The following is a 20,249-nucleotide window of genomic DNA, read 5'->3' as shown; positions in this document are numbered from 1 at the left end:
AACCCCAACTCTGGAGGAGAACTGAGGGATTTAATCCGAGCTTAGATTTGAACTAGGACCAAACCCAAGTGACAGATCAGTGACTGGAGGAAAAAAAAACCCAAAAAACTTCTTGGAAGCAGAAAAATATTGCTGTGGATCCCTGTAATTCCCAACCATGGCATTGGCATTGCTTACACAGAGGAGAGAATTTTGATTTTTGGGGAAATGGTAAAATTTTGCTTTCCTCTGAGATTTCAGGGCTAAAGTTTTAGGAATGTCATGACTGGGAAACAGAGTTAAAAAAGCCACAAAAAAACCCAAATCAAACCAAAAGACTCCCCCACCATAATAGATTTCCACTTCTCATCGACCATGTGAAGTTAAGGGGAAGTACCAGATTCTGCACCTGGGATGGAGCAACCCTGGATGAATGGACAGACTGGAATTTTCACACTAGAATAAAGTAGATTTAAAAAAAAAAAAGTGAATGATAATTCAATAAAAACCCTCTGTGGGTATGGGTACAGCATATTCCACATGACAAAAAACAAACAAGCAAAAAATCCAACCTCAATTAAAAAAAAAAAAAGTTTATATTATATCACATCTGAGGTTTGGAGTCTTGGGGTCTTTTCCAACTTTAACAGTTCCAATTCCAACTGCTCTGCTGCAAAAACATCCTCAGCTGCCCACACACCACAGAAATTAAATCAGGTCTAAAAACTGCACACAAGTTTGATGCCCAGGCTGAATTTTCTGTGTTTCTGTATTTAAGAAGCCCCCAGCCTTGAAGACAAATTATCTGTAAAAGATCCTAAAAATTCTGTCTCCAAATCACATCAACCACGGAGGATGAACCTGAGAAGTGAATTCATAAGACAGCAGCAATTACATTCTTAAAACCAAAAAAAACCACAAAAGTCCCAAACTGTTTACAAGTTTAATGACTTCAAAACTCGCACTTTTTAATACAACCTTAATTAAAAAAAAAAAAAAAAAAACTTAAGAAAAATTTAGCATAATACTTCTGCTAATACAACTGTATTTTCTTTTTTTAAACGAATATTTACAGAACTCCAACGAAAACCAGAACTTCAGCACAGGAAAAATTTCAGCAGAAAATAGCTTCAGCTGACAGTACTATGGCTTCCTGATTGCTGTACTGATCAACAGGAAAAAGAAGGGAAATCACTGGTAATTTAACAACATTTATTCAATGTTTGCAGCTTTGCACAAGCACCCCATGGTTTAGGAAACACCACGTGCTGGCAAAGCTACTAAAGAAATCTCTACCTGCTACCTGTAAACCCATTAAGAAACGTATTTTGCAAAGCAACCATAGAAGTACGAAAAATCTGAGCTTAAAATCTGAGTGCAAACCAATTCACATTGAAAGAAAAACCTGTAACTGGAATTACTGAACTGATTTAAGAACTGGTTCTGGGACTCTTAAGACTATTTCCTTGTTCTTGTGCTGGATCTTGTCCTCCTCTCCATTCCTCCAGTGCTCTGAGCTGCCTTTGCATCCTCTTCTCCAAGTTTAGTTTTGTTTCTTCTTCCTCTTTGTACAGATCCATTTTCATCATTCCCTATTTGCATATGGAAAAATGTCAATTTGTGTCATCAATCAAACATTTCCCACAAAATTCCGTCTTCACCTACACTGTTTTGAAAGGAAAAGTCCCCAATGACAACATTCCAAAGATTTCATCTCTGAATTCAACAAACCAGACACCAACTCCACACTTCTGCACATCCAATATCCTTTAAGTTGGATCCCTGAGGATTTACAGCTATTTCTGAAAGTAGGTTAACATTAATGAGAGCACCAAAACCAATTAGCTGCCATTTTAGCTAAAATTCCTTCCACTGATCTGTAAAACTAAAACAGAATCAACACCAAAGTCCTGCAAAAATGAAAACAGGCCAAGTTTTATGGCAAGAAATTCCTTGCTGTGTAGCTCTAAAGAGCTGCTGTCATTCTACTTCAAGGCATTCATTTGATAATATTTTCTAACTGGGAGTTTTTAAGTCAAGCTGAAAATTCCAGGGAATATTTGTAGGTGGCAGCAGGACCAGGGCAGTGATTGTCCCCCTGTACTGGGGGACACCTCCAGTGCTGTGCCCAGTTTAGGTCCCTCGGTTCAGGAGGGACATGGAAGGGCTGAGTGTGACCAGGGAAGGGAATGGAGCTGGAACCCCAGGAGGGAGCTGGGATCTTGGATCTTTCCCAAATTAAATGATCCCATGATTCTGGGATGTGTATCAGCAGCCCCAGAGCTCTACACACAATTGTATCTTTATATAACTTGAGGAAAGAGAGGAAAGAAAGAGAGCCAATCCTTGCCTCACCTGATTTTAATTTTTTGGGAGCCACATCCTCTGCTGGCAGCTGGCATTTCCTCCTGCGAGAGGTGGGGGCTGCCTGTGGAGCAGGGTCACCCTCCTGGCCTTTCCCAGACTGGTTCTCTTCACAACCAGTGGATGCTCCACTCAAATCCTGAGTTTCCAGAGTGTTGCCATTTTCTGGCAAGTCACTGCTTTTATGGGGGGAAGTAGCTGCCTCTAATGGGAATTCCACTTTCCTCTTCTTATTCCTCAATTGCCTTGTTCTTCCCTGGCATGGATTATCTTCTGGAGATGCCTCTTCACTTCCTTTAAGAATACTCTTCTGACCTCTGCCTCTGGGCACGTTGGGTTTTCCCCTGAGAGAAATGGAATTTGTTTCTTCAGAAGTGGAAGAAGTTGTTTTCTTCCTGCCCACTCTTGATGGATTTTCTTTTGCAGGTGGAGCTACTTCCAAAGGTTTACTTTGTTCTTCAGGAATTCCATCTTTACCATCTTCTGGCAGACCCTGAGGTGAGGTGGGACTAAGAGCCAGTGAAGTGGTTGCTTGCCTCGAGCTCCCTTTTACAAGATCCATATTTTCTTGGGAAGAGTTGTCCAAACTCTGTTTAGCTTCCCTGTTATTTTTTCTACCACTTTGTTTTGATGGGACCTGATTTCCCTGAATAGAACTTTTGGCTTCTATCAAGAGGGCAATTTCCTTCCTCCTGCCTCTTCTCAGTTGATTTTCTTTTCCAGGTGGATCACAAGTTTCTGAGGGAACATTCTGCTCTTCTTTGGGAGCTTCTTCTCCATCACCTGCTGCCAACCTGCGTTTCCCTCGAAGAGAGATGGAGCTGGTTGTGTGTGATGCCAGAGCAGTTTCCTTCCTTCTGCCCCTTCCTGGTGGCTTCTCCTTAGCACAGGACACTGCTTCCAAAGGCACACTTTGCTCCTCATGAGTACCCTCCTCATCTTTAGTCTCTGACAAGCCACACTTGCTCTGGAGTGGAGTTGAACTTCTTGTCCCTGCTGCCGGATCCATCTTTTTCCTTCTGTCCCTTGCTGATTCATTCACTTTTGCTTGTGAAGTTTCATTACCCAGGGCTGGATTTTCATCTTCTCTCTCTGCCATCTTTTTGGCATCACCTCCCAGCAGCCCACGTCTCGTTCTGACAGAAGGAGATCTGGTCTGTGGTGCTGCAGCCACCTCCCGTCTCCTCCCCCGTCTCGGTGCATTGTCAGCAGTTTCCAAAGCTGGTCCTTGTTCCTGTACCACAGCCTCATCTTTCCTGTCATCTGCACTTGGTGTTTGTTTATCCATCAAGGCAGCACTAGCTTCTTGTGGGATGGAATCAAGTTTTTTCCTCCTGCCCCTCCTTCCCTGTGAAGGAGGATTTTTGGAATTCTCACGTTGATTATCTTTGTCAGTCATGCCTTCACCACCCTCAGGTAAACTTTTTCCTTCCATCGCTTTGGAACTGCTTTCTTCAAGCTGAAAATTAACTTTTTTACCTCTTCCTCTTCTACACATCACTGCATTTCTTTGTGCTGGATTCCCCTGCAGGATTTCAGTTTGCTTTGCTTTAAGTATTCCCTGTTCATTTCTCGTTCTCCTTTGACTGCCCTGAGCAGGACTGGCACTGTCTGCAGCAGGGACTGATGTGGCACCAGGGCTGGGCTGCTCCTTCTTGGCTTGGGCTGCACTGACACAAACAGAGCCCAGGGAATCCTGGAGAGAAGACTCATCCACTTCTGACTTAAATTTAGGAGTAATTGGTTTTGGGCTGTTCACATTTTCAGTGAATTCATCAGCTTTTTGCTCCAAAGAATCTTTTTTGCCCCTCCTGTTTCTAGCCCTGTTTGCTTCTGTGTTCTGAGCACCGACTGGCATTTTGTTTGTCTCTGCAGAAGGTGACTCTGCCTTTAATCTTTGAGCTGCCTCTGTTGTATTTTCCTGAGCATTTTCTGTTTCACATCCCTGAGATCCTTTCATCTCATTTTTCACGTGGGACTGCGTTTCAGCATCAGCTTCAGTTGATGTTTCCTCAGTTTTCTGAATGTTTTGTGTATTTTCAAGTGCGACCCCAGGAGTGTCTGCTTTTATTTCAGCTGACTGCTTTCTGTTTCTAGTACTTCTAAAAGACTTCACTCTTCTCTCTGCTGCCTTTAGTTCAAGTTCAGTGCCATTTTCAGATTCTTGTGCTGTGACAGCCTCAGGAGCTTTGTCACAAGCCTGGTCCTGCCTTTGTGTCACCCTTGGGGATGGGTTTTTACGAAGCTTTCTGGTTGTTCCATGAAGGTCTCCTGGAGAAGCTGCTTTACCTTGGCCATTCCTTGCTCGTCTCCCTCGTTTTGGTGGAACCACTGGCTCTGTGTCCTCCCCTCCCCTGCGCCTCCTCCTCGGTGACAGGAACACTTCTTCACTGTCCTCTATCCCACTGTCATTAGCTTTGCTATCAGGATTATTTAAACCTGTTTGCAGCTGACAGATCTCATTCTGAACGTTTCCAGGTCCTGTCTTTGTGCCTGGATCATCTTCAGTTTCATTGATGCCAGAGTTCTGCAAACTCTCCTCGGCATTTGCAGGTGCTTTTTGTAGCACTGAAGAATCTTCAACACAGGACTCCAGGTTTTCATTTGGATGTTTTAACTCCTTCAGCTCTTTCCTTTTACCTCTTCCTGGTCTCTGAGCAGCTCCAGGTGGTTCCACAGATGAAACAATGTCAAGCCCTTCCAGTTCAGGGCTCTTTGGAAGAACTTCTTGTATGCAACGCTTTGTCCTCCTTCCTCTTGCCTTGTTTTCAGGTGTGATCACTCTCATCTCCTCTTGGGTACCAGGACTCTGCAATTCCTTTAAACTCACATCATTTTCACTTGGCTTTGCTGCAGCAGGAGGTGCAGCCCTGGTACCTCTGCCCCTCCTGGGTCTCTGGCTAGGCTGCTCCTCACCAGTTGAGTCTTTCTGTTGACAATCTTCACCTTGGGAAACTTTTCCTTTCTTTTCTAGAACAGAGTAAAGAGCACAAACAAAAATTAAAGACGTTCCCGTGCCTGATCAAAGTATCTGTGCATTCCCATTTTCCTCACAGAGGCATCTTGCTCAAACAAATCATACAAAGAATAAAGAAATATTTAACCAATTGCTAGATTAAAGGCCAGACTTCTGACTGAAGTTGTTTAATTTATTTGGATGGGTCAAAGGGAAAAAATGATCTTAGCTCAGGAAATAGCTGGGCTCACTGAGAGAGGTTTAAACAAGATTTGAACTTCATGCTAACATTTAGGATTTTGTACATTCATTATTCCTCTAAGCAAAAAAATTGTGCTTACCACGTTTACGAGTGGAATTAGAACCAGGAGGTGCAATTTCTTCCTGAGAATCCTTAACATTTACTGATCTCACCTAAGGGAATAAAAAATAACCAATAAATGCATGTCTGACAGGACAAGAACTTACAGAGCCCAACAATACCAGAGGAATGTACAGCAATACTTTTAAAAATTCTTGCCAAATCCTTTTCTTTACAAATTAAATCATTTAGTCTTATAATACATCCATTTTTCTGATATAAGCCCAGAAACATAGGAAATTTCTTTCTTGCCATCTAAAATGAAAGACAACATTGTGGAAAGGTTGAGAAGTGCCTAAATAAGTGCTCAAAGGGAATTTGGGCTATTGAACAGAAATTGAGTGTTTTGTAGTGTTTCACTCTAGTTCTAAGTACTAAGCCCAGGGATACTCAGCATTTTCCCTATGGAATATGAGAATCAAAATCATTTTTTTTAAGAAAATGATACTGGCAGTGATGCCAGCACATCTCCACTGAAGATCAAGATTCTTCTCACAATAAAAACAAACCAGGCTGGGCACAGATATCACCAAGCCTGACACACTGACTGGAGAACTTCACTTTTCCTACCTCTAACAGTCAGCGTGGAATGGTGAGTGAGATGCTGGGAATGTCACTTTTAAATTAAGCTTATCACTTTTATATTAAACCTGTTTTTAATGGCACTTAATCTTACAACTCGTTTGTGACAGGTCCTTTGAAATAAATATATTTTAACACATAAATGCAGCTGTCTCTAAAAAAAATTGCAAGATACAAGGTGTCATACTAGAAAGTCTAAATTCATTTCAAGCACAGGTTTCAAAGTCTAAAAACATCCCTTCCAAAAGTTCAAGTATTTTTTACCTTCATTTCCTCTGGGGTGCCAAACATCTCAGTCATTCCAGCATAGTCCACTTCAGAATCAGAAGATTTCTGCCTGGGTTCTGCCATGAGCCTTTGCAGTCCCACAAAATCCTCAACTGGTTGATATTTCTCTTTAGGAGACTTCATTAATCTGCTAATTCCAAACGTGTTTTCTACAGGCTCACCCTTGTCCTTTGGTGTCTGGAAAATGCGGCTGATCCCAACCATGTCTTCCACGGCTTGGGATTTCAGCTTTGGGGTTTTCTTGGTTGAAGTCACACCTGGCACAGCTTTTCCTGCTTTCCTGCCCTCTGCTGGAGTGTCCAGCAACCTTTTCAAGGCTATTTCGTCTATGACTGGTTCCAGCTCTTGCTGTGGGGTCCTCAGGAGCTGCTTAATGCCAGTCAGGTCCTCCACTGGTTCTGCCTTCTGCTCTGGGGTCCTCATGAGCTCTCTGATACCTGACAGAACCTCTGCAGGCTCAGACTTCTGCCTTGGGGTCTTCATGAGCCTCTTGATGCCTGACAGAACCTCTGTAGGCTCCAATTTCTCATTTGGGGTCTTCATGAGCTCTCTGATGCCTGACAAAACCTCTACAGGCTCCAATTTCTGATTTGGAGTCTTCAAGAGCTCTCTGATGCCTGACAGAACTTCTGTAGGCTCCGACTTCTGCCTTGGGGTCTTCATGAGCCTCTTGATACCTGACAGAACCTCTACAGGCTCCAATTTCTGATTTGGGGTCTTCAAGAGCTCTCTGATGCCTGACAAAACCTCTGCAGGCTCAGACTTCTGCCTTGGGGTCTTCATGAGCCTCTTGATACCTGACAGAACCTTCACAGGCTCCAGTTCCTGATTTGGGGTCTTCATGAGCTCTCTGATGCCTGACAAAACCTCTGCAGGTTCCAGTTTCTGCTTTGGGGTCTTCATGAGCTCTCTGATACCTGACAAAACCTCTACAGGCTCCAATTCCTGATTTGGGGTCTTCATGAGCTCTCTGATACCTGACAAAACCTCTGCAGGTTCCAGTTTCTGCTTTGGGGTCTTCATGAGCTCTCTGATACCTGACAAAACCTCTACAGGCTCCAATTCCTGATTTGGGGTCTTCATGAGCTCTCTGATACCTGACAAAACCTCTGCAGGTTCCAGTTTCTGCTTTGGGGTCTTCATGAGCCTCTTGATGCCTGACAAAACCTCTACAGGCTCCAATTCCTGATTTGGGGTCTTCATGAGCTCTCTGACACCTGACAAAACCTCTGCAGGCTCAGACTTCTGCCTTGGGGTCTTCATGAGCCTCTTGATATCTGACAAAACCTCTTCTGGTTCTGACCTTTGCTCAGGGGTCCTTAAAATCATCCTTTTGCTTGACATGACCTCAACTGGCTCCAACTTCTGCTTTGGAGTCCTTCTTTTACTTCCTGACTTCACCAGAGATGTTGTTTTTTCTGGAATTATTGCCAAACTATCCACATTATCTTCGTGCACAGATTTTCTTTTTTCAGGAGTTTTTGTGGCTATTTCATCAAACATAGATGGAGATGACTCCTCTCTCAGAAAACAGAGTATGCCTGGAGTCTCTTGCTTCTGCTCTGAAGCATCTGAATTATTTAATGGTGACACCATCATCTCCCCTGAAATAAGCAGGAGATTTATTTCATTTGGAAAATAAGCAGAAAATCCAAGCATTTTAATTGCTGTATATAAAAAAATAAATTTAAATATAGCCTAGAAAACAAAATCCAAGTATGTGCATTCAGTGTCTGAAGCAACTTGTCAGCAGTCTGAAGTTCCATACCAAATAGAATGAATAATAAAATATCTTATTCAGAAATTAATTGGAACTACCTGATGGTATTCAATGGCTCCTTCCATGAATTGCTGCATGCTTCACCTCAGTTAAGTATGCCTAGGCTGAGACACTGCTAACCTATAATAAACCTAAATATTCTTTTTTTTTAAATACCAAACCTACCAGATTCCTCAGGAGTGTGCAAGTCAGAAATATCCCCTGCAGCCCACGGTGGTGTAAAATCAGCATTCTGAGCAGCAGCCAAAGGAAATGTTCTTTCTCCCTGATTTTCTGGAGTTTGGAGCATTTCAGGCATTCCTAGAAATTATAGTTGGAAAAATAAGCAAATGTTTTGACAAAAGAACTGCACAGTGAGCAGATGAAGCAGCAGATTTTAAAATCTCACCTGTGAAGCTTTCATCCATATCCATGTTGAGCTTCAGCCTGGGATTTTTTACCACTTTGGGGACATGTCCAGCTGACCTGACTCTGGTGGAATAAGCTTTACCTACAACTATGGTAGCAGGTGACTCTGCATGACCTGTGCTGAAGTGATCTTTTATCTTCTTCTCTGGAGTCTGCAGAGAGAAAAGAATAAAAGAAGAATAAAAAGAATTGTTAAGCAAAGAATCATGGTGGAAGAGGTGGCCAAGCTCTTTCCATAATTCATCACCAGTCATGGTTAACTGGGAGGCTCCAGAAGAATGGAGGATGTCCAGTGCCCACGAGGGTTGGAAGGCCCAGCCAGCCTGAGTTTAGGAAAGGCAGATCCTGCCTGATTTTTATGATCAGAGGTTGGACTCCAAGATCTTGGAGGTCTTTTCCAGCCTCATTAATTCCTTTTGTACAAACCTCCATTTCCCACGTGGTGTGAGAGACATCAGCTCCCAATACACATCATAACAAGAGCTCAGCTTCTCCATCAAAATCCATCCAAGCTGCTTGGTGGGTATGCAAGGAAATAAAACAAAGAAACATAAAAAGAAAAGGAATACCTTTGGTGGGTGGTTGATCCTCTTCAGGGCTCTTCCTTTACAGACATTCTTTTTAACAGTCCTTGACTGTGGTCTTGGAACTCCCAATTTTACCACTTCTGCCCAAGATTTTGCAACTAGAAGAAAATGAGAAAGAACCACTTTAATTCTCAGCTGTGTAAATGGAAGTTCACAATTATTTCTTTATGATTCCAATACATTTTCTGCAGTCTGGCAGAGGAAAGTGGTTGTTATTATCTGATAACACCTGAAGTGTTATAGTCTCAATTTGAAAATCCAATTTCAGCTGAAGTTTAAGAAGAGTCCAAGCACCCAGTGTGGCATCCCCCACCAGAACAATGAGCTTCACACATTGTCAACCACAGCTCAGATCCTGCAACTGGACACTGACTCAATTCCTTCCTCTCTCTTTTGGAAGAAATTCATTTTTCCCAACAGAAACTCGCCATGAGCCTTTTCAGCCTCGTTCATTACAGATCAGCTTTCCTCTGGTGAGATTTAACAGAAGAGAAATTGTTTCCAAGTGAAATTTCTTTCACCTTCCTGAGGAATTTCAGTCAGGAAAACCATTTATTTATCCTGCATTTTACACAGACTTCCCATGATTTTTCTTGTGTCACAATCCCAAAATTCCCAAAGCAAGGTTACCTTCATCACATCATTCTGTACACAGCAGTGAGAGCAGGGAATTACAGCTGTGGAATAAATGAAGTTGTAGGACACCTGCCCTGTTTACTTCAGGAAAAAAAAGCTATCAGAACACAGAGATCATATTAAAAAATGATTTTTAAAAAACAGAGATAAAAAGGGGAATGCTGTTCCTAAAGAAAAGGATGTTGTTACTCTCTTGTCAGAATTGCTATGTCAGTCTGTAAATAAAAAGAACTTTGAAGAACTGACATTGCCAAGGTTTGCAAGATGCAGAGAAAAATGCCAAGCATCCAGGAAATTATCTGAAAAAGCACTGCACACAGTTTTATTTTGGATCTGAAATTTTTAAGAGCTGTGATGTTCTTTTCATATTAAAGAAGGAATTGATGCAGTGATATTAAAAAGCACATTTCATAGAGATGGTGAGAAATGGAATGCCACTGGTATTTGTCAAGAGCTCTGCTGCCATTAAAATGGACAGAATAATAAAGGAATAAAAATTCCTGGGTGAATGGGGAATTTGACTTTGTCAAACTGATTTAACTGATGAAAACAGGTGACAAATACACCCTACTTCAAAGTTTACTCAAAAGTCAAAACTTGAACCAGAACTCCCCTATTACAGCTTCCAATCCTGTCAAAACTATTTCAAATCAGTGCTCAACACTGGGAATTTTGAAGATTTGAAGGGAACACCCAGTTATGATCCTATTTTTTATCTCTATCAGTTATGTACCACTTTGAGGGGTTAAATACATCCCAGCTCCTGGACAAATTTTGGGAGCCTTGTATAAAAATAAGGCACAAAATAACCCAAGTGAAGCTGCATTGCTATAAAATGTTAAGTTTTTCAAAACAAAACTGATGTGATAAACCTGGTTTAGTTTAACACTACTTCAGCGTGACAGATTTTAAAGATCAAAACTCTAATCTTGCAAAGAGAGTGTCAATTTTTCCATTTTTAACTTCTGAACATTAATATTTGTCTTTAAATGAGTTTATAGAGGCTTTAAAAAATTTGCTTTATGAATGAGAAAACGCAGCACTTGGCACTTCCAAGAAACCCAGCACATTTCAGAAGATCCACCGATTATTTGGTGGCCTCTGCATAACAAAACAGGATCTTTTCCAGTTTGGTTCATGCATTTTAAAGCATGAAATTGAATATTAAAAATGAACTGATTGAAACCAACCTAATAAATTGGCACTGGAGGCTCCACTTCTCCTCTTGGCACTGAGAGCAGCCACAGCCCCACCTCTGCTCTTCCTGGCAGAGCCCTTCAAACCCAGCTGGCCACCTCTGGCTGACCTGACAGGTGTCACTGTCACCAAGGCTTTGGCATCTTGGGGAGCAGGAGAAGGTTTTGGTGTTTTCCCCTGGACACCACTGCTCCCCTCCGGCTGCAGGTCTTCATCCTTCTCCTCTGCAATTGGCAACGGTGTGGGGGGCTGGGAGATGGAGAAACGCCCTCTCCTGAAAGGGGCTGGAGAGCCTGAAGGGATTTTGGGTGTTGCCTTCCCTGAGACAAGGGATGAGGCTCCTGGGGACTGCTGGGCTGGGGAGTTTTTGGGTGATCTTTTTTCTTCCTGGTAAAAAAAATATTACACATTAGTGAATGGAGGATATTTCCTTCTTTTTACTGATGTGATCTGTCCAGGCAAACCCTGCCTGGAACTTGGATTTTACTTGATCAGGAATGATACAGAAAATGATTCATCAACTATTGATCAAGTCTGGCAGAAGGATTTACCTTACTTTGGATCCTTCCCCTTTATCCATCCCCAGCTATCAATTAAATCATTTTATGTCAACTTTAGTTTCAGATTGATTGATTTTGTATCTATAGCTCGATTTTTCCTTGTGTGCTTTACCCATCCAGTAAGCAGCAGAGTGACCTTGCCAATGAACTTGGTCGTACTTTCACTTTTTAATAAACCTGTTTTTGCTGATGACTCTTTGAGCATCCCAAAACACTCCCGAGTTGATACCAGCATACATCACACAAGGTTTACTACTAATTTTGAATGAATAAATCATAGAATAAATACATATATAATAAAATTTACAAATTCTGATCACAGTAATAGACTTAGCAACTTGAACACTGCTAACATTTACCTGATCTATCAAGTGCTTCAAGCCCTGAGCCTTTTTGAGCACAGCCCGAGGGGAGCTTCCATAGGGTGAACTCGGCCTGGCAGGGAGAGCTCCTTTCTTCAGGGGAGAGTTGGGAGGCAAACTTTTATCAAAGAGTTCTGGACTCAGATGGCCACCAAAAGACACTCTCTTCCTTTTGCCTGAAGTCTGAGGGAGTGTTTCACCACTTTTCCTCTTCTGAGAGACTCTTTTTGTCTTGCCTGAAAAGAACAATTGAAACGATTTTTAGATTTCCAAGAATCCAAGACAGCATTTTTAACCTTTCCTTGTGCATTTCAAAGTTGGAAACAAACTCAAAGGAACTTACCATAAAGGGAAATAGATTAAATCCAGAATATTTTATACATATTGTGCATTGTTAAGGACAAATGCAACGCCATGATAAATATTTTACAGTTAGTGTCAGTCATGTCACATTTTATCCAAGCAGAATTCTTAGAAAAGCTCTACAGAATTTTTTTAATACAAATACAAGGCAGGGGATCCAATGTATTTACCTGAGTCTTGTCCATGCAGGAGGCCAACAGCTTTGGTTTCTGAGGCAGGTTCAGTGTCTCTCAGCTCAGCAGCACTTCCAGATCTTCTCTTGGCTGATGGTCTCCGAGGTGTTGCAGCACTGGCCTCTTCCAAACCCTGGCTTTGGTGACACGTGTCCATGGCCAGCTCTGCTGGAGTTCCACTGGCTTTTCTGCCTGAGCTGGGATGTTCCTGAGCTGTGCTTGTCTCCACTGCTGCTTCACCCAACACTCCAGGGGTCCTTGGCCTTCCCCTCTTCCTTCCAGGTGTCTGAGCAGCAGGAGATGCCAACATCCCTTCTGAAGCCAATGCCTCTGCATGGGCACTTTTGTCCAAGAATTCTTTACTTTCCCTGCTCTTTCTTCTGGGACTCTTGGACTTAGAGAGAGAGGCAGGGGTTTCACAACCTCCCACCTTCAAGTTACGCAGGTTTGCCTGATCCCAGATTTCTTTCAGCACTTCTTGGACAGGTTTTGTTGGTGTTTGTTGTTTGCTGCTTCGTCTTTGCTTTAAGCTTTTGTCTTCTGGCAAAGGCAGCTGTGTGTTATCAATTCTGCACACTGAATCTTCCCTTGGAGCTCCAGCTGGGATTTCTGGAAGTGACTTCAGTTTTCCTGACCCACGCCGTGGGGTCCTTGGAGTATCAGCATTTCCAGGATTCATTCCAGTGCTTTCTTTGGGAGGTGACACAAAAAGAGACCGAGGGCTCTTCCTCCTGGTTGTTGGTGTGCTCAGCACACCTTTACCTCCTTCAGCACCACTGAGGGTGGCCATTGTGGGGCTGCACGTTATCCCTGTCATTGGACACTCCATCCTTTCTATGCAGCACTGATCCACCAGAAACTGGGAATTCTTGTGGTTCTCCTTGCTGGGTCTGGGTGTAGCTGCAGTGCCTTGGGATCTGCCTGGTGTCCTGAATCTTTCAGGATCCCGCAGTAGATTCTGACCAGTATATTTTAACACCTCCTTTGAAATGAGATTTTGAAGCCTCTTGGGTAAACTCCTCCTGTAAATTCTTCCTCCACCTGACAGCCGTTTAACCCCTGAGCTGTCTTCTATTTCTCTTCTCACAATGTAACATTCTTCAACTGTGTCTGTTTCATTACTTTTACTCAGGCTGCTCACATCAAAAAAACTACCCAGGGATGAAATGGGAGGACTTGGCTCTGGCAGAACCTTCCCAGGCTCTTCTTTTGCAGTTCCCTTGTGCAGAGAATTTTCTGCTTTCAGCTCCTTTTTCAGATTTTCATAGAGTTTACTAAAGGGAGACATTTCATTTTGCTTTTTAAGCAGATGATGCATTCTCTGTGAAGATTTGGGTGTTTGGAATTTGACAGGGAAAACTCTAGGAGAATTTTTCTCTGGAGTTTTTTGCTTTTCATTGGCATTTTTTTCTTCACACTCAGCATTATCTACAAAGAAAGTAAAGCAAAACAAAAATACAGACGCAGAGTTATTTCAAAACTGCAGAACTACAAATTTAAGTTCCATAAATGCAGATTAAAAATTCCTTATTTTCCCTCCCAAGAGGGAAGATCCTGGTCAGCAAAGATCTTCCTGATCAACCAGGATCTACTGAAATGGAACACTTGGAAGCAGCTGGGACTTTTTGCATTGGAACAAAAATCTGTCAGAAATGACAATAAAGAGCATTCTCTGAAAATCAGGATTATTTAAGACAAGAGGGATGGGAAGGTGAAGTTCTGACATTTAACCAGTCCATGGGTTATAACTACCCAGAATTACCAGTTCTGGGTTTTTCTGGTTCTACAGTAAACAGCTCCTGTAAACAATTATTTCAATATATACCTCCAAAATTCTACTTGTTTCTATTTTTTATTAGGAAAGAATGAATGAGACAATGCAATATTTGCTTTAAAAAGGTGTAGCTGTAGGTCAGCAGAGCAGTTCAAGTTCAATTTTCATGTCAAAAGTGAATTCACAGCATTTAAACATATGATGAGATAATCTCTGACACAGCAAGGTGTACTCAGATTGCAAAGTCTTAAAATGCCTTTTTCCCCCTCTTTTAACTTTAATTCTAATGCTAACAATAAATGCAGTTCAGGGGAACCCTCATAAAACAGGTACCAACCTGAGACATCCAGACTTTTAGCTCCTGAAGATTGTTTGTGTAATAATTCCACTTCTGCCACCTGCTGAACATGAAGAACCTGTAAATTTGTACAACATTACAGCAGAGCAACAAATATTTTACACTTCAGCTTTCAATTCTACATTAAAAAAAACCCCTATTTATAAGAGAATATGCATCGTCCCTAAATAACCTTTAAAGTATTCAAATTAAATCCTTGAACTTTTCAATATTTAACATTGGCCAATACATTTGAGGCCCTAGAGAGAACTTTATCTTGTTTGATCATTTAAATTCTGAGCTGTCAAAGCCAAGTAAAATAGGAATAAAAACACTTGAACCTCCCCTTCTTACCAAATCCAGTGGAAGATTTATAGCTCTGTTTTGGTAACACCATGAATTATTAACTATCTGTAACCAGCAAGTGACAATTTTTTAAATTAAAATTAAGACTAAAAATTAGTACATTTTTAAAAGTATTTATCTCAAAGAGTTTATTCGTACTTTCAGACAGAAAGCAGTTTCAGGCTGAAAAGTCACTTTTAATATGAAAACAGAACAAGGACACAGAAAACCAATATATTTGTAAAGAAAAAGCTCACAGGCACAAAATTACCTGCAGAGTTTCATCTTTTGGAGACCTGGAATGCCTCTTTTTAGAAGCTGATTGCGGAGGATATTCAAACCTGAAAGAAATATTTTAAAATACCATTTTTTGTCAAATAATTGATGATTAAATTCCTCTTATTAATAGGAATGACCTAGGAATAGTTGTCCATTCCCAACAATGCACACATCTCCAACTGAAAGGCTTTAGCTACTTAAAACCACTTTTAATTTCTGCCTAAAACTGACAACTCTTGAAACAAAATCACAACGATCTCTTTAAACAATTCCATCTTTATTGATTTCGCTTAATATAAAATAAGCGACAAAAAGATAACTTTAAGCAATCCTGCCTTCTGATGAAGTCTTTGTAGAGAAATCTGAACTCAACTTCATTAATTTCCACTTCAGAATTAAATAATTAAGGAGTTCTGACCGTGGCACTCACCTGAAAGAACGATCAATGATGGTTAAAACATCTCCATGCTTCAGGAGAACAGGCTGCTCAAAGCAAGCCCCGTTCAGCTGCGTGGGGTTCACTGTGCTCAAATTAATCAGCACTGCCTGCAAACCGAACAAAAAAAAAAAAAAAAAAAACCAAAAAAAACCAACTTTAGTGACCTGCTGAGATGCAAGGAGGCAATTCACATTTCAGTGAAACATCAGCATTTCACCTCCTTGTTCTCGTTGATCTCGATTTTGCAGTGCTCGCTGGACACCCAGGGCAGCCGCATGCGGATGTCACATTCTGTTTTCCTGGGGAAAAAAAAAAAAAAAAACCCCACACGTTCAGTTTCACATAAAACACGTGGAAATCTGCTGGAGAATTAGGGCGTTTCTTAAAATTTTAGTTAGTAATGGTAGAGCAGTATGATGTCTCTAATTTGAAGAAAATTAACTACCTAAGTCTTTTTAAACTGGAAAAAAAAACAAGCAGCTCACAATCCTCCAGTATCAGAGAAGTGAGATCAGAAAAATGGTGAAACACCCAAACTGTGAAAAAAGCAGATCATGACAAGCTGAGACATGGCTACAGCACAGCTGCTGCTGGGGGATCACTTGCTGCCAGAGTTTCCTGAGACTTGTGCAATATTTTTAGACAAAATGAACTGTTCAAGTCATTCTCAGGCTTACATTTCTGATTTGAGACAGCAAACAAGTCACTGGACCCTTGGTGTCACCTGCAAAACCACTTCTACCTTCTGAAAAGTTATTGGTGAGTTAAAACATGTTTATAAATGTACAGACTCTTCTGTCTTTTTATTAAGCTAATCTCTAATACTTTTGATTTGCTGTTGGTCTTACCACTTGAAATCCCTTCCCCTGATTTCCTGTGGCCAGACACTTAAAAATCAATCAATCAATCAATCAATCAATCAATCAATCACAGCAGTTCTGGGAAGGAAAAAAAGCAGTAACAAAATAAAGTTCAGCTTTCTACTCTTACATTAATCTTAGTGCAGGATCACCTTTCCTTCTCTGTATATTATTCCTCAACAAACATTTATTTTTGTAAATAAGCACTAAAAGACATGATCTGCAGGAAAACACTCATTATTTCAGTGTGTGAAAGCAAATTCTCACCTTCCAAATAAACAAGAAGTTGAGGTGAGTGGAAAAACAATTCCATCAGTCCCATTCCTTTTAATGACAACGATTGTCCCGTAGCGTGGCATCTTCAAATGTAAGAATCCTTACCTATAAAAAACACCCAGATTACTCACCCTAATTATGATTTACATGTTTATGACACTAAATTGATGTGAATTTTTATGATCTTATTTTGTTCCAGAGATGAGATATTTTCGAATGGACAGCAGAGGAATTCAGTGCTGTTTACATGTGTTTCATTGTGTAAAAAAACTGGAAACGTGTTTATATCAATTGTCAGACTAATTTTGGTATTCAGGTTTTTGTTACCCATGAGAACACCGGAAAGGTTCAGGAGCAACAGAGATTTTGTCCCTTAAACAACTTAAAAACTCGCTTCTCCTCACTAAATCCGAATCTTTCAATCTCTTACCTAGCTGGAAATTCTCAGATCTGAATTTAAAATAGACAGCAACTGATTGTAGCTCTATCCTGCTGGAAAAGGAGGGGACAGTGGCATCAGCGCCCAGGAGCAGCGGCAGAACAGCAGGGAAAGGGCTGGAAATTGGGCAGCTCCTGAACAGATCACGACAGGAGGAGAACAGCACTGAACTGACACAAAAACCTCGAACCCACAGCACAACCGGCTACTTTTAATATATATTCACATAACGCACTGTTTAATGTATAAATGCGATTATTACAAGCGATCCTCATAGAAGTATCTTTAATAGCAGCAAGGTAAAACAAGGGAATTAAAGGCAGTTAAAGAGAACCTCTTATGGAATTTCTCAGCGGGTTTCATGCGATAAAACATTTGTTGACAAGAAGACACAAGGTGGAGGGGAAGCCGGCAGTCCCTCCGGATTTCAGAGAACGCAAACACTCGGTGTCCTGCACCGAGAGGAGCCTGCCCACGGCACCCACCAGCTCCGACAAGCCAAAAAAAGCCACCGAAACTGAAATTTATAACCCAGCGCTTCAGGCGGTCACAGGCCGGGTAAACACCGGGAGAGAAGCGGGCAACAGCCACCATGGCAGGGGGCCAGAGCCGCAACAAGGGGGCAAGGCGGCCACACAAACGGGGCGTCAGGCGGCCCAATTGCTCCTCGCGGCACCCCAAAGCCGCGTCCCCACGGCCCTGCCGCCCTCCCCGGCCCCGCTGACCGCCCGTACCTGGCTCAGCCGGAGCGCTGAAGGGCCCCGTGTGGCGGCGTCCGACGCGCCCCCCCCGCGCTCCCGGCACGGCGCGGCGCCGACTGAGCGCTTCCCGCGCGCGCGCGCCGACCCCCGAGCCTTCGCACTGCGAGCCCCACCTTCCGCCCCGGCGTATCCCTCCGCCAGGCACTAACGCGGAACCCACAGGAAAACGCGCAGACGGACGGACCGGGAGCCGCCGCCACCGCAGCGCCTGCCCGCAGCAGCCACGGCTGCGGGACAGCACCGAGCCCGCCCTGCCGCAACAAGCGGCACCGACCGGAGGGACTCTTTTAGCTTTACCCTGTGCAGCCTCGGCGGAAGGAGAAACCGCCGCACTGAGATGACCGTTGAACATTCGAAAAGGGGCGCGTCGGCCTCTGATTGGCGGAGGGGGCGGCGCGCGGCGGGCAGCGGAGCCAATGGGGAGCGGCGAGGGCGGTTTGAGTTCAAACGGAGGCGCCGCCCGGGAACCGCAGCGGGACCGGACACGGAGCGGCCTCCGAGCCTGTGCGTGTACCTGTGCTACAGCCTGAACCTGTACCTGTGCTACAGCCTGGAGCTGTACCTGTGCCTGTGCCACAGCCTGGAGCTGTACCTGTGCCTGTGCCACAGCCTGAACCTGTACCTGTGCCACAGCCTGGAGCTGTACCTGTACCTGTGCTACAGCCTGGAGCTGTACCTGTACCTGTGCCTGTGCCACAGCCTGGAGCTGTACCTGTACCTGTGCCTGTGCCACAGCCTGGAGCTGTACCTGTGCCTGTGCTACAGCCTGGAGCTGTACCTGTGCTACAGCCTGAACCTGTACCTGTGACACAGCCTGGAGCTGTACCTGTACCTGTGCCACAGCCTGAACCTGTATCTGTGCTACAGCCTGGAGCTGTACCTGTGCCTGTGCCACAGCCTGAACCTGTACCTGTGCTACAGCCTGGAGCTGTACCTGTACCCTGTCCCAAACTTGGATCTGTACCTGTACCACATACTGAACTTGTACCTGGATCTGTACCTGTGCCTGTGCCCCTGCCTGAACCTGTACTTGGCTCTGTATCTGTGCCCCAACCTGAACCTTTTCCTGAACCTGTACCTGTGCCCAAGCCTGTGCTTGTACCTCTGCCTGTATCTGTACATAAACCTCTACCTGTACCTGAATCTGAACCTGTACATGAGCCTGTGCTTGTACGTGTACCTGTATCTATACCTGTGAATCTGTATCTAAACCTGTGCTGTACCTGTGCCTGAATGTGTGCATGAACCTCTACCTGCACATGTACCTGGATCTGTACCCATTACAGTACCTGTGCTCACACCTGGATCTGTACCTGACCTTTTGTCCATACCTGCACCTGAATCTGGACCTGTGCCCATATCTGTACTTTAACCTTTATCTAGATCTGTATCTGAACCTAAACCTAAACCTGTGCCTATACCTGAACCTGTCCAGGTCCTCTGAGCGAGGAGGACTTGCAGGGTGCCGAATTTGCACCTCCTCAGATCAGCAAAAAGCACCCAGATTCATTTTTTATCAATTCAGCTTCACTTAGGCTCTATAAAGTGATTTAAACATCTGTATTTAATCTGATTAAAATACTACTAGCCACAAAAATACTATTAACCACAGCAGTAAGGGGGAGAAAAATTAAGAGAGCAAGGATAGGAGGGGGTGAGCAGCAGTAAGAGTTAAATTAGTGTTTTAATCAGCAAATTCGTTACCTTCATTTAGATATAAAACTGATCCCCATCTCTGCTCCCAAACAGGAATTCATTACTGAGACTCCAATTTGAGGATCTGTGAGGGCAAGAATCAACATGAACACGGTGTTGCTCTGTGAAGACAGAAAAAAAAAATAATAATAACAATAACAAGAAAAATGTATTATTGAGCTAGGAAATGTGACCTTCATTCCAAGCCTGATGCTTGGGAAAGGGATACAGGACAAGGTCATCCAGCCTTTTGTGCTTCAGGGGATAAAATTCTACTATTCACATCTTTTACAAAGCAGAACTTTTGATTTTACTCCTGTTTTATTATCTGGCTTGCCTCAAAGACTATTTTATGTGGTGTGATGACTTTAGATGTGATACAGTTAGATGTAAGCAGCTTTTAAAATGTTATTTCTTTTCAATTAAATAACTTTGAAGTCTGTTCTGT

General features: G+C 42.8%; 1 protein-coding gene across 1 annotated transcript; it reads right to left on the bottom strand.

Moving 5' to 3' along the window:
• Positions 1-908: 908 nt before the first annotated feature.
• MKI67 (marker of proliferation Ki-67) lies at positions 909-19,943 on the bottom strand. The gene is made up of 16 exons (XM_088169464.1): positions 19,811-19,943; positions 16,898-17,011; positions 15,988-16,069; positions 15,762-15,877; positions 15,324-15,393; positions 14,708-14,786; positions 12,594-14,024; positions 12,058-12,296; positions 11,132-11,525; positions 9,288-9,403; positions 8,699-8,870; positions 8,476-8,610; positions 6,507-8,134; positions 5,641-5,713; positions 2,335-5,313; positions 909-1,571 (listed from the first exon to the last, which is right to left on the bottom strand). Exons 2-16 carry the CDS (start codon positions 16,987-16,989, stop codon positions 1,438-1,440), a joined length of 7,740 nt encoding a protein of 2,579 aa, XP_088025590.1. The 5' UTR covers positions 16,990-17,011; positions 19,811-19,943; the 3' UTR covers positions 909-1,437.
• Between the last annotated feature and the right edge of the window lie 306 nt (positions 19,944-20,249).

The sequence above is a fragment of the Sturnus vulgaris genome, chromosome 8, assembly GCF_052056855.1.
Source record: "Sturnus vulgaris isolate bStuVul1 chromosome 8, bStuVul1.hap1, whole genome shotgun sequence".
In the NCBI taxonomy this organism is placed as follows: Eukaryota; Metazoa; Chordata; class Aves; order Passeriformes; family Sturnidae; genus Sturnus; species Sturnus vulgaris.
This window is presented reverse-complemented; position numbering and strand designations above follow the sequence as displayed.

What these genes read in the sequence shown, in the direction of transcription:
- MKI67 (XM_088169464.1), bottom strand. Translation starts at nt 16,989, where the DNA reads ATGCCACGCTACGGGACAATCGTTGTCATTAAAAGGAATGGGACTGAT. An exon ending in ACTTCTTGTTTATTTGGAAG is followed by an intron (nt 16,070 to 16,897) that starts GTGAGAATTTGC and finishes TTTTTTCCCCAG; the next exon opens with GAAAACAGAATGTGACATCC. An exon ending in CTCCAGTGCCAATTTATTAG is followed by an intron (nt 9,404 to 11,131) that starts GTTGGTTTCAAT and finishes ATTTTCTTCTAG; the next exon opens with TTGCAAAATCTTGGGCAGAA.